The sequence below is a fragment of the Electrophorus electricus genome, chromosome 20 (genome assembly GCF_041902795.1).
Source record: "Electrophorus electricus isolate QZ-2024a chromosome 20, ASM4190279v1, whole genome shotgun sequence".
Classification (NCBI taxonomy): domain Eukaryota; kingdom Metazoa; phylum Chordata; class Actinopteri; order Gymnotiformes; family Gymnotidae; genus Electrophorus; species Electrophorus electricus.
This window is the reverse complement of record NC_137516.1, coordinates 4,450,005-4,463,780: the sequence shown is the minus strand read 5'-3', so window position 1 is coordinate 4,463,780 and position 13,776 is coordinate 4,450,005. Positions and strand designations below refer to the sequence as shown.

Sequence of the window (13,776 nt, the reverse complement as noted above, 5' to 3'; positions counted from 1 at the left end):
GAAAAATCAAGCAGAGGCAGCAACGTTGACGATACGTTTTATTAAAGACGACAGGACAACCATTTGGAAAAGGATCAATAACAGTTTCAGCAAGGCAGCATTAGATAGAGCCTTCGTTGGGCAATTAGAAGGAATGAACAGGAAAGTCCAGAGTGAAGCTATAGCTCTTTGAGGTCAAGCCAGAACTTGGGCTCTGCATTTGGGTCTGCCCTGTGCCTGCACCTTGGGCTGACAGAGGTCCATCAGGTTTTAGTGGAGCATCACTGGCAGACTGCTGGCTGGTACAGGCAACACCCAAACCCACACTGGAACCCTGCATCTGGGACTGGGCAGTCTGTGCTGAAGGCTGCCATGTACCTGCACCCTGGGGATCCAGAGACCCATAATAAGCACTGCTGGTTTGGGGAACCTCACCGGAAGACTGCTGGCTGGTAGAGGTCAAGCCAGAACTTGGGCTCTGCATTTGGGTCTGCCCTGTGCCTGCACCTTGGGCTGACAGAGGTCCATCAGGTTTTAGTGGAGCATCACTGGCAGACTGCTGGCTGGTACAGGCAACACCCAAACCCACACTGGAACCCTGCATCTGGGACTGGGCAGTCTGTGCTGAAGGCTGCCATGTACCTGCACCCTGGGGATCCAGAGACCCATAATAAGCACTGCTTGTTTGGGGAACATCACCGGAAGACTGCTGGCTGGTAGAGGTCAAGCCAGAACTTGGGCTCTGCATTTGGGTCTGCCCTGTGCCTGACAGACGTCCATCAGGTTTTAGTGGAGCTTCACCGGAAGACTGCTGGCTGGTTGAGCTCACACCAGAACCCCCACTGGAAGGCTGCATCTGGGACTGGGCAGAAGATGTCTGCCATGTGCTTGCAAGCCAAGGAGGAAGGGCCCCATTGGAGCTGGTGCAGCCTTTTTGTGCAGCATCACTGGCTGACTGCTGGTTGATGGAGGTTGAGCTAGAACTCATGATCTGCATTTGGGTCTGCCCTGTGCCTGACAGAGGTCCATCAGTTTTTAGTGGAGCATCACTGGCAGACTGCTGGCTGGTAGAGGCAACACCCAAACCCACACTGGAACCCTGCATCTGGGACTGGGCAGACTGGAGGGTAGATGTCTGCCGTGTGCCTGCAAGCCAAGGAGGAAGGGCCCCATAGGAGCTGGTGCAGCCTTTTTGGGCAGAGTCACTGGCTGACTGCTGGCTAGGGGAGGTCGTGTCAGAACTCACAATTGTGCTTTGGCTAGGTATAAAAGGGAGTCTCGATTTCATAACTGGTGCAGAAGCGGACCAGCTGGAACTCTGGTACTGACCTTCATTGCTACCTTGCTGAGAGGTTGAAACCAATGCACCTCCTACAGTCTGGGTTTGGGACACAGGCTTACTTACTGGCCTGGTTTGTGAAGGATGGGGAAGCTGTTGGTAGCTTTCAGGTTGAGGAGGGGAAGCAACATGAGGTTGGGGCTCCTCTGAAGGAAGATGCATTGACTGGCCTGAGGATGGAGCCCAGTAGCCTCCCTGATGTTGATGGGTAGGAGCAGATTGGGCAGTGTACAGCCATGAACTGGTGTACTGACTGGGGAAACCTTGAGCACTGGATACAGAGTCCAAGCTGCCAGAAGACCCCCCATGTAAAGCATCACGCTCAAAAAGGCTACTGGATATCTGGGGGGTGCTTAGGACACTCTCGGAGCTCTGCCCCCAATACCGGGCTTCAACATTACCAGAGGAATCCAGCAGCTGGGGTTGGGATACAACACCAGGAAACTGTTGGCCACCTTGGAACACAGACTGGTAATACCCAGCAGAGCCACTTGTAGTTTGAGCCTCTGAAGAATCCATTTGACTGCTGGAAACACAACTTGGTTGTCCAGTCCGAGTCCGACTGGGTTCAGGACCTTGCAGAGGGAACGCGGAACTACTTTGCATGGATGCAGCACTGGAAGTGGAGCCCTCCACCTTGGTCTGATGAGGAAGGTTGCTGACTTTTTGGGGCTGAGCCATGGAAGCCCATGCTGCTACACTGGACCAATGTGGCACAGGTTTTTTATTCCACACTTGAAAGGGACACAAAAAGAGTGAAGAAGGTTTGCTAAAGAGGCCTGAACATGGGCACAAGGCCTCAATATCTGTGGTCTGATCAATTTCTTACCTCCAAGCCCATCTGTATCCCTTAACAGAAATGCAGCAGCAAGGAATAACCAAAGCCTACATGACAAAAGAGCATTTAAACATGAACTTAATCAACTGTCATAAATAATAGACAAGGTAACACCACAACCTAACCACCCCACAGTATTACCCTCTGCTCCACCACATCATGCCTCTGGACGGGGAAACCCCTAAAGCCAGTGTTACACAGCACTCGCTTCTCACTGTTAAAAGCACAAACAGACATAGGCTCCCTGCCTACCTGCATTCCATTTAAACCTCTCATTAAAGTTGGCTGATAAGAATCACCTGTTCAAACCCTTTTCAGATGTTGTCTAACCAAGTATGGCTGCCCTTTGTTTTTGCTTTGTTTGTGGAACATTTGAATCCATGAAATATCCTTTTCTCACTGTGTTGTATATTTTAACTGTGTGTTTGGGAATATTTTTGGGCCATTGTAATTCCTTTTTTACATCTAATCTTGACGAAGTTTCGATGTAGGCTGGACTTGTGAGGAACACAAAAACATATATTTGTGAGGAAAGAGGAATGATTTTGATCACTGATGTTTGTTTAAATGTAATCTCTGCTGTTACCTATGGGATGATAGGTGCACCAGCGGGAGTTATTCAATGCATAATAACAAGAGCAACTGAGATAGCTGTGTACATCTTTCTTCCAGTATCATATTTTGATATCCATGTTGTCCATGGAAGCAAGTGGAGCTGGAGATCCCTAGCACTTTTTATAAACTTACAGTCCTAGCAGATTCAATTTGATGAAAATTTCCAATTCAGTAAACATCACAAAACGTAAATCCAAAGTCCATGGGTCTGCAGCCAAGAGATTTAGATTGGGCAATTGATTCCAGCTCGTGTTAATCACCAACAGTGTGTTTCTGAGCACAGTGCCACATGTTCCACACTCTTCCTCAAATGCATTTAACAAGTGTTTTCCACATGATTTGTGTTCCATCGGAGGTTTTTAGGTCGTGGCGTGATGGCCAAGTGGTAAGGCGTAGGTCTCGTAAACCGGAGATCACGGGTTCGAGCCCCGTTCATGCCTTTTAAAAGCCACTTGAGGGGAATGCCACAAAACATTGTCATGGAAGATAACCATAGTCATTGTGGGTTGACATGGTCATCGACTGTGTGCTGATTCGTTCCCTTGTTTCTTGATTTTCGTGGCATGGTCACCACACATGCGGCACGTGAGCGTGTTGGGGATGTAGCTCAGTGGTACAGCTTGTGTTTTATATGCGTGATATCGTGGGTTCAATCCCCAGCATGTGTTCCTGATGTTTAGGACAGCTGCCCTCTAGAAAAGGTTCTGTTTGGAAGCATAGGGTGCTACACTTTGTGCTGATGCTATCGATAGGGCATGCTCAGCTTCCAATGACGGTTACTCATGAGTCAGAACGAGGCCGATTTCCACCATGAGTCAGAAGGGTGTTGATGTTTTGAGCGACTTCCCCCTTTTCCACTGTGAGAGTTAACGGGCAAGCTTGTAGGAACGTTATGTGTGTGGTTAATGGCCAGTTAAACATCCAGTCTCTGAGGCATGATGGCCAAGTGGCAAGGCGTTGGTCTCGTAAACCAAAGACCATGGGTTCTTGTTTACTCCAAAAATGAAACGGGACATGATCTTATGCTGGCAAACTCTTGACTACATGTGCCTTAAAAAATGTCTTGCCAGAGTCCTTGTACTTCAGTTGTCATCTGTTGCCGTCATGAAGTTCTACAAATGTCAGAATTTGCCTCGCTTCTTCGGTCACCATTGCTTTAAGACATCTAAGGTGCATCGAAGTTTCCTACCTGCGTCAGTCTCAGAATGTACAGAGAATTTTTGTTTCCAGCCACCTTTGCTGAATGAATGAACCTTCAGGACTGCAAAGTCTTTACCACCAAAACTTTAAAGTGCCTCATCTGTGTACTGTTCCTGGCTTGGTTTTTATACTCTTGAGGCTCTGGCTTGGTGGCTTGGCAGATGACAACTTGCTTAGTCCACTCAGGCGACTAGTTGTTGTGCCTTTCGGAACGTAAAAAGAATACACTTTCCCGGAGATGTAGCTCAGTGTTAGTGCACATGCCTTGCATGTATGAGGGCCTGCGTTCAGTCCCCAGCAATCACCATAGATGTAACCGTGTAGACTGAACCACCCTGCTGAGGAAGCGCACACATATTTCTGGCCAAAATAGCTAACTATAGGTTCATCCTTGTTCACCTTAAGACCTCCAACACAAATGGAGCTTCTTTTGTCAGTGTGGCATTAGCCCAATCTACACTCACTGGCCACTTTATTACTTACACCTTGGTAGTACTGGCTTGGACCAACTTTTGCCTTCAGAGCTGCCTTAATCCTTTGTGGCATAGATTCAACAAGGCGCTGGAAACATTCCTTAGAGATTTTTGTCCATATTGACATGACAGCAGTTCTTGCAGATTTGCCTGCTGCACACCCATGATGTGAATCTTTTATTTCGCCACAACTCAAAGGTGTTCTATTGGATTGAGATCTGGTGGCTGTTGTAACAAGTGGTTATTTGAGTTACTGTTGCCTTTCCATCAGCTCAAACCAGTCAGGCCATTCTCCTCTGACATCAACAAAGCACTTCCACCAGAGAAGTGCCACTCACTGGAGTGTTTCACTTTTTTAGACCATCCTATTTAAACTATAGAGATCGTTATGTGCAAACATCGCAGTAGATCAGCAGTTTCTGAAATACTCACCGAGACCAGCCCATCTAGCACCAGAACAGGTATGCCTAATAAAGTGGCCAGTGAGTGTTGCTTCATCACACTTTGAAGTCACATGAAAATGGTGATTAATTCTGACTAATTCATCCTGTGAAGCTTTTTAGCACATCAAAAGCAGTTTGGGCATCCTGGTTCTCACCAATGTAGTTTCATGTGGCATGCCTATAATCAGGGAACAAAACTATGCCTTCACTACCTCACACAAAAATAGATTGACTAACTCTTTGCAGAGACTTGTGTTTGGATAGTGCTCATTTTAAAATAAAAGTGACATTTCAAACAGCATTTGTTTAAGCTAGGGAAAAATCAAGCAGAGGCAGCAACGTTGACGATACGTTTTATTAAAGACGACAGGACAACCATTTGGAAAAGGATCAATAACAGTTTCAGCAAGGCAGCATTAGATAGAGCCTTCGTTGGGCAATTAGAAGGAATGAACAGGAAAGTCCAGAGTGAAGCTATAGCTCTTTGAGGTCAAGCCAGAACTTGGGCTCTGCATTTGGGTCTGCCCTGTGCCTGCACCTTGGGCTGACAGAGGTCCATCAGGTTTTAGTGGAGCATCACTGGCAGACTGCTGGCTGGTACAGGCAACACCCAAACCCACACTGGAACCCTGCATCTGGGACTGGGCAGTCTGTGCTGAAGGCTGCCATGTACCTGCACCCTGGGGATCCAGAGACCCATAATAAGCACTGCTGGTTTGGGGAACCTCACCGGAAGACTGCTGGCTGGTAGAGGTCAAGCCAGAACTTGGGCTCTGCATTTGGGTCTGCCCTGTGCCTGCACCTTGGGCTGACAGAGGTCCATCAGGTTTTAGTGGAGCATCACTGGCAGACTGCTGGCTGGTACAGGCAACACCCAAACCCACACTGGAACCCTGCATCTGGGACTGGGCAGTCTGTGCTGAAGGCTGCCATGTACCTGCACCCTGGGGATCCAGAGACCCATAATAAGCACTGCTTGTTTGGGGAACATCACTGGAAGACTGCTGGCTGGTAGAGGTCAAGCCAGAACTTGGGCTCTGCATTTGGGTCTGCCCTGTGCCTGACAGACGTCTATCAGGTTTTAGTGGAGCTTCACCGGAAGACTGCTGGCTGGTTGAGCTCACACCAGAACCCCCACTGGAAGGCTGCATCTGGGACTGGGCAGAAGATGTCTGCCATGTGCTTGCAAGCCAAGGAGGAAGGGCCCCATTGGAGCTGGTGCAGCCTTTTTGTGCAGCATCACTGGCTGACTGCTGGTTGATGGAGGTTGAGCTAGAACTCATGATCTGCATTTGGGTCTGCCCTGTGCCTGACAGAGGTCCATCAGTTTTTAGTGGAGCATCACTGGCAGACTGCTGGCTGGTAGAGGCAACACCCAAACCCACACTGGAACCCTGCATCTGGGACTGGGCAGACTGGAGGGTAGATGTCTGCCGTGTGCCTGCAAGCCAAGGAGGAAGGGCCCCATAGGAGCTGGTGCAGCCTTTTTGGGCAGAGTCACTGGCTGACTGCTGGCTAGGGGAGGTCGTGTCAGAACTCACAATTGTGCTTTGGCTAGGTATAAAAGGGAGTCTCGATTTCATAACTGGTGCAGAAGCGGACCAGCTGGAACTCTGGTACTGACCTTCATTGCTACCTTGCTGAGAGGTTGAAACCAATGCACCTCCTACAGTCTGGGTTTGGGACACAGGCTTACTTACTGGCCTGGTTTGTGAAGGATGGGGAAGCTGTTGGTAGCTTTCAGGTTGAGGAGGGGAAGCAACATGAGGTTGGGGCTCCTCTGAAGGAAGATGCATTGACTGGCCTGAGGATGGAGCCCAGTAGCCTCCCTGATGTTGATGGGTAGGAGCAGATTGGGCAGTGTACAGCCATGAACTGGTGTACTGACTGGGGAAACCTTGAGCACTGGATACAGAGTCCAAGCTGCCAGAAGACCCCCCATGTAAAGCATCACGCTCAAAAAGGCTACTGGATATCTGGGGGGTGCTTAGGACACTCTCGGAGCTCTGCCCCCAATACCGGGCTTCAACATTACCAGAGGAATCCAGCAGCTGGGGTTGGGATACAACACCAGGAAACTGTTGGCCACCTTGGAACACAGACTGGTAATACCCAGCAGAGCCACTTGTAGTTTGAGCCTCTGAAGAATCCATTTGACTGCTGGAAACACAACTTGGTTGTCCAGTCCGAGTCCGACTGGGTTCAGGACCTTGCAGAGGGAACGCGGAACTACTTTGCATGGATGCAGCACTGGAAGTGGAGCCCTCCACCTTGGTCTGATGAGGAAGGTTGCTGACTTTTTGGGGCTGAGCCATGGAAGCCCATGCTGCTACACTGGACCAATGTGGCACAGGTTTTTTATTCCACACTTGAAAGGGACACAAAAAGAGTGAAGAAGGTTTGCTAAAGAGGCCTGAACATGGGCACAAGGCCTCAATATCTGTGGTCTGATCAATTTCTTACCTCCAAGCCCATCTGTATCCCTTAACAGAAATGCAGCAGCAAGGAATAACCAAAGCCTACATGACAAAAGAGCATTTAAACATGAACTTAATCAACTGTCATAAATAATAGACAAGGTAACACCACAACCTAACCACCCCACAGTATTACCCTCTGCTCCACCACATCATGCCTCTGGACGGGGAAACCCCTAAAGCCAGTGTTACACAGCACTCGCTTCTCACTGTTAAAAGCACAAACAGACATGGGCTCCCTGCCTACCTGCATTCCATTTAAACCTCTCATTAAAGTTGGCTGATAAGAATCACCTGTTCAAACCCTTTTCAGATGTTGTCTAACCAAGTATGGCTGCCCTTTGTTTTTGCTTTGTTTGTGGAACATTTGAATCCATGAAATATCCTTTTCTCACTGTGTTGTATATTTTAACTGTGTGTTTGGGAATATTTTTGGGCCATTGTAATTCCTTTTTTACATCTAATCTTGACGAAGTTTCGATGTAGGCTGGACTTGTGAGGAACACAAAAACATATATTTGTGAGGAAAGAGGAATGATTTTGATCACTGATGTTTGTTTAAATGTAATCTCTGCTGTTACCTATGGGATGATAGGTGCACCAGCGGGAGTTATTCAATGCATAATAACAAGAGCAACTGAGATAGCTGTGTACATCTTTCTTCCAGTATCATATTTTGATATCCATGTTGTCCATGGAAGCAAGTGGAGCTGGAGATCCCTAGCACTTTTTATAAACTTACAGTCCTAGCAGATTCAATTTGATGAAAATTTCCAATTCAGTAAACATCACAAAACGTAAATCCAAAGTCCATGGGTCTGCAGCCAAGAGATTTAGATTGGGCAATTGATTCCAGCTCGTGTTAATCACCAACAGTGTGTTTCTGAGCACAGTGCCACATGTTCCACACTCTTCCTCAAATGCATTTAACAAGTGTTTTCCACATGATTTGTGTTCCATCGGAGGTTTTTAGGTCGTGGCGTGGTGCGTCGGTCTCGTAAACCGGAGATCACGGGTTCGAGCCCCGTTCATGCCTTTTAAAAGCCACTTGAGGGGAATGCCACAAAACATTGTCATGGAAGATAACCATAGTCATTGTGGGTTGACATGGTCATCGACTGTGTGCTGATTCGTTCCCTTGTTTCTTGATTTTCGTGGCATGGTCACCACACATGCGGCACATGAGCGTGTTGGGGATGTAGCTCAGTGGTACAGCTTGTGTTTTATATGCGTGATATCGTGGGTTCAATCCCCAGCATGTGTTCCTGATGTTTAGGACAGCTGCCCTCTAGAAAAGGTTCTGTTTGGAAGCATAGGGTGCTACACTTTGTGCTGATGCTATCGATAGGGCATGCTCAGCTTCCAATCACGGTTACTCATGAGTCAGAACGAGGCCGATTTCCACCATGAGTCAGAAGGGTGTTGATGTTTTGAGCGACTTCCCCCTTTTCCACTGTGAGAGTTAACGGGCAAGCTTGTAGGAACGTTATGTGTGTGGTTAATGGCCAGTTAAACATCCAGTCTCTGAGGCATGATGGCCAAGTGGCAAGGCGTTGGTCTCGTAAACCAAAGACCATGGGTTCTTGTTTACTCCAAAAATGAAACGGGACATGATCTTATGCTGGCAAACTCTTGACTACATGTGCCTTAAAAAATGTCTTGCCAGAGTCCTTGTACTTCAGTTGTCATCTGTTGCCGTCATGAAGTTCTACAAATGTCAGAATTTGCCTCGCTTCTTCGGTCACCATTGCTTTAAGACATCTAAGGTGCATCGAAGTTTCCTACCTGCGTCAGTCTCAGAATGTACAGAGAATTTTTGTTTCCAGCCACCTTTGCTGAATGAATGAACCTTCAGGACTGCAAAGTCTTTACCACCAAAACTTTAAAGTGCCTCATCTGTGTACTGTTCCTGGCTTGGTTTTTATACTCTTGAGGCTCTGGCTTGGTGGCTTGGCAGATGACAACTTGCTTAGTCCACTCAGGCGACTAGTTGTTGTGCCTTTCGGAACGTAAAAAGAATACACTTTCCCGGAGATGTAGCTCAGTGTTAGTGCACATGCCTTGCATGTATGAGGGCCTGCGTTCAGTCCCCAGCAATCACCATAGATGTAACCGTGTAGACTGAACCACCCTGCTGAGGAAGCGCACACATATTTCTGGCCAAAATAGCTAACTATAGGTTCATCCTTGTTCACCTTAAGACCTCCAACACAAATGGAGCTTCTTTTGTCAGTGTGGCATTAGCCCAATCTACACTCACTGGCCACTTTATTACTTACACCTTGGTAGTACTGGCTTGGACCAACTTTTGCCTTCAGAGCTGCCTTAATCCTTTGTGGCATAGATTCAACAAGGCGCTGGAAACATTCCTTAGAGATTTTTGTCCATATTGACATGACAGCAGTTCTTGCAGATTTGCCTGCTGCACACCCATGATGTGAATCTTTTATTTCGCCACAACTCAAAGGTGTTCTATTGGATTGAGATCTGGTGGCTGTTGTAACAAGTGGTTATTTGAGTTACTGTTGCCTTTCCATCAGCTCAAACCAGTCAGGCCATTCTCCTCTGACATCAACAAAGCACTTCCACCAGAGAAGTGCCACTCACTGGAGTGTTTCACTTTTTTAGACCATCCTATTTAAACTATAGAGATCGTTATGTGCAAACATCGCAGTAGATCAGCAGTTTCTGAAATACTCACCGAGACCAGCCCATCTAGCACCAGAACAGGTATGCCTAATAAAGTGGCCAGTGAGTGTTGCTTCATCACACTTTGAAGTCACATGAAAATGGTGATTAATTCTGACTAATTCATCCTGTGAAGCTTTTTAGCACATCAAAAGCAGTTTGGGCATCCTGGTTCTCACCAATGTAGTTTCATGTGGCATGCCTATAATCAGGGAACAAAACTATGCCTTCACTACCTCACACAAAAATAGATTGACTAACTCTTTGCAGAGACTTGTGTTTGGATAGTGCTCATTTTAAAATAAAAGTGACATTTCAAACAGCATTTGTTTAAGCTAGGGAAAAATCAAGCAGAGGCAGCAACGTTGACGATACGTTTTATTAAAGACGACAGGACAACCATTTGGAAAAGGATCAATAACAGTTTCAGCAAGGCAGCATTAGATAGAGCCTTCGTTGGGCAATTAGAAGGAATGAACAGGAAAGTCCAGAGTGAAGCTATAGCTCTTTGAGGTCAAGCCAGAACTTGGGCTCTGCATTTGGGTCTGCCCTGTGCCTGCACCTTGGGCTGACAGAGGTCCATCAGATTTTAGAGGAGCATCACTGGCAGACTGCTGGCTGGTACAGGCAACACCCAAACCCACACTGGAACCCTGCATCTGGGACTGGGCAGTCTGTGCTAAAGGCTGCCATGTACCTGCACCCTGGGGATCCAGAGACCCATAATAAGCACTGCTCGTTTGGGGAACATCACCGGAAGACTGCTGGCTGGTAGAGGTCAAGCCAGCACTTGGGCTCTGCATTTGGGTCTGCCCTGTCCCTGCACCTTGGGCTGACAGAGGTCCATCAGGTTTTAGTGGAGCATCACTGGCAGACTGCTGGCTGGTTGAGCTCACACCAGAACCCCCACTGGAAGGCTGCATCTGGGACTGGGCAGAAGATGTCTGCCATGTGCTTGCAAGCCAAGGAGGAAGGGCCCCATTGGAGCTGGTGCAGCCTTTTTGTGCAGCATCACTGGCTGACTGCTGGTTGATGGAGGTTGAGCTAGAACTCATGATCTGCATTTGGGTCTGCCCTGTGCCTGACAGAGGTCCATCAGTTTTTAGTGGAGCATCACTGGCAGACTGCTGGCTGGTAGAGGCAACACCCAAACCCACACTGGAACCCTGCATCTGGGACTGGGCAGACTGGAGGGTAGATGTCTGCCGTGTGCCTGCAAGCCAAGGAGGAAGGGCCCCATAGGAGCTGGTGCAGCCTTTTTGGGCAGAGTCACTGGCTGACTGCTGGCTAGGGGAGGTCGTGTCAGAACTCACAATTGTGCTTTGGCTAGGTATAAAAGGGAGTCTCGATTTCATAACTGGTGCAGAAGCGGACCAGCTGGAACTCTGGTACTGACCTTCATTGCTACCTTGCTGAGAGGTTGAAACCAATGCACCTCCTACAGTCTGGGTTTGGGACACAGGCTTACTTACTGGCCTGGTTTGTGAAGGATGGGGAAGCTGTTGGTAGCTTTCAGGTTGAGGAGGGGAAGCAACATGAGGTTGGGGCTCCTCTGAAGGAAGATGCATTGACTGGCCTGAGGATGGAGCCCAGTAGCCTCCCTGATGTTGATGGGTAGGAGCAGATTGGGCAGTGTACAGCCATGAACTGGTGTACTGACTGGGGAAACCTTGAGCACTGGATACAGAGTCCAAGCTGCCAGAAGACCCCCCATGTAAAGCATCACGCTCAAAAAGGCTACTGGATATCTGGGGGGTGCTTAGGACACTCTCGGAGCTCTGCCCCCAATACCGGGCTTCAACATTACCAGAGGAATCCAGCAGCTGGGGTTGGGATACAACACCAGGAAACTGTTGGCCACCTTGGAACACAGACTGGTAATACCCAGCAGAGCCACTTGTAGTTTGAGCCTCTGAAGAATCCATTTGACTGCTGGAAACACAACTTGGTTGTCCAGTCCGAGTCCGACTGGGTTCAGGACCTTGCAGAGGGAACGCGGAACTACTTTGCATGGATGCAGCACTGGAAGTGGAGCCCTCCACCTTGGTCTGATGAGGAAGGTTGCTGACTTTTTGGGGCTGAGCCATGGAAGCCCATGCTGCTACACTGGACCAATGTGGCACAGGTTTTTTATTCCACACTTGAAAGGGACACAAAAAGAGTGAAGAAGGTTTGCTAAAGAGGCCTGAACATGGGCACAAGGCCTCAATATCTGTGGTCTGATCAATTTCTTACCTCCAAGCCCATCTGTATCCCTTAACAGAAATGCAGCAGCAAGGAATAACCAAAGCCTACATGACAAAAGAGCATTTAAACATGAACTTAATCAACTGTCATAAATAATAGACAAGGTAACACCACAACCTAACCACCCCACAGTATTACCCTCTGCTCCACCACATCATGCCTCTGGACGGGGAAACCCCTAAAGCCAGTGTTACACAGCACTCGCTTCTCACTGTTAAAAGCACAAACAGACATGGGCTCCCTGCCTACCTGCATTCCATTTAAACCTCTCATTAAAGTTGGCTGATAAGAATCACCTGTTCAAACCCTTTTCAGATGTTGTCTAACCAAGTATGGCTGCCCTTTGTTTTTGCTTTGTTTGTGGAACATTTGAATCCATGAAATATCCTTTTCTCACTGTGTTGTATATTTTAACTGTGTGTTTGGGAATATTTTTGGGCCATTGTAATTCCTTTTTTACATCTAATCTTGACGAAGTTTCGATGTAGGCTGGACTTGTGAGGAACACAAAAACATATATTTGTGAGGAAAGAGGAATGATTTTGATCACTGATGTTTGTTTAAATGTAATCTCTGCTGTTACCTATGGGATGATAGGTGCACCAGCGGGAGTTATTCAATGCATAATAACAAGAGCAACTGAGATAGCTGTGTACATCTTTCTTCCAGTATCATATTTTGATATCCATGTTGTCCATGGAAGCAAGTGGAGCTGGAGATCCCTAGCACTTTTTATAAACTTACAGTCCTAGCAGATTCAATTTGATGAAAATTTCCAATTCAGTAAACATCACAAAACGTAAATCCAAAGTCCATGGGTCTGCAGCCAAGAGATTTAGATTGGGCAATTGATTCCAGCTCGTGTTAATCACCAACAGTGTGTTTCTGAGCACAGTGCCACATGTTCCACACTCTTCCTCAAATGCATTTAACAAGTGTTTTCCACATGATTTGTGTTCCATCGGAGGTTTTTAGGTCGTGGCGTGATGGCCAAGTGGTAAGGCGTCGGTCTCGTAAACCGGAGATCACGGGTTCGAGCCCCGTTCATGCCTTTTAAAAGCCACTTGAGGGGAATGCCACAAAACATTGTCATGGAAGATAACCATAGTCATTGTGGGTTGACATGGTCATCGACTGTGTGCTGATTCGTTCCCTTGTTTCTTGATTTTCGTGGCATGGTCACCACACATGCGGCACGTGAGCGTGTTGGGGATGTAGCTCAGTGGTACAGCTTGTGTTTTATATGCGTGATATCGTGGGTTCAATCCCCAGCATGTGTTCCTGATGTTTAGGACAGCTGCCCTCTAGAAAAGGTTCTGTTTGGAAGCATAGGGTGCTACACTTTGTGCTGATGCTATCGATAGGGCATGCTCAGCTTCCAATGACGGTTACTCATGAGTCAGAACGAGGCCGATTTCCACCATGAGTCAGAAGGGTGTTGATGTTTTGAGCGACTTCCCCCTTTTCCACTGTGAGA

At 47.6% G+C, this 13,776-nt stretch overlaps 3 protein-coding genes and 2 non-coding genes across 5 annotated transcripts; 2 read left to right on the top strand and 3 right to left on the bottom strand.

Annotated features, from left to right (window-relative positions):
• Positions 1 to 25: 25 nt before the first annotated feature.
• LOC145652652 (uncharacterized) lies at positions 26 to 2,364 on the bottom strand. The gene is made up of 3 exons (XM_081703617.1): positions 2,298 to 2,364; positions 2,148 to 2,203; positions 26 to 2,052 (listed from the first exon to the last, which is right to left on the bottom strand). The coding sequence occupies exons 1-3, from the start codon at positions 2,315 to 2,317 to the stop codon at positions 125 to 127; spliced, it is 2,004 nt and encodes a 667-aa protein (XP_081559743.1). The 5' UTR covers positions 2,318 to 2,364; the 3' UTR covers positions 26 to 124.
• Positions 2,365 to 3,139: 775 nt separating this feature from the next.
• On the top strand, positions 3,140 to 3,211 carry trnat-cgu (transfer RNA threonine (anticodon CGU)). Its single transcript has one exon. It is a non-coding gene; the product is annotated as a tRNA-Thr (tRNA).
• A 2,017-nt stretch (positions 3,212 to 5,228) lies between these two features.
• LOC113569208 (uncharacterized) lies at positions 5,229 to 7,567 on the bottom strand. Its single transcript, XM_026997279.3, has 3 exons — positions 7,501 to 7,567; positions 7,351 to 7,406; positions 5,229 to 7,255 (listed from the first exon to the last, which is right to left on the bottom strand). Exons 1-3 carry the CDS (start codon positions 7,518 to 7,520, stop codon positions 5,328 to 5,330), a joined length of 2,004 nt encoding a protein of 667 aa, XP_026853080.3. The 5' UTR covers positions 7,521 to 7,567; the 3' UTR covers positions 5,229 to 5,327.
• Positions 7,568 to 10,417: 2,850 nt separating this feature from the next.
• LOC145652664 (uncharacterized) lies at positions 10,418 to 12,504 on the bottom strand. The gene is made up of 3 exons (XM_081703661.1): positions 12,438 to 12,504; positions 12,288 to 12,343; positions 10,418 to 12,192 (listed from the first exon to the last, which is right to left on the bottom strand). Exons 1-3 carry the CDS (start codon positions 12,455 to 12,457, stop codon positions 10,517 to 10,519), a joined length of 1,752 nt encoding a protein of 583 aa, XP_081559787.1. The 5' UTR covers positions 12,458 to 12,504; the 3' UTR covers positions 10,418 to 10,516.
• Positions 12,505 to 13,279: 775 nt separating this feature from the next.
• On the top strand, positions 13,280 to 13,351 carry trnat-cgu (transfer RNA threonine (anticodon CGU)). Its single transcript has one exon. It is a non-coding gene; the product is annotated as a tRNA-Thr (tRNA).
• Positions 13,352 to 13,776: the final 425 nt, after the last annotated feature.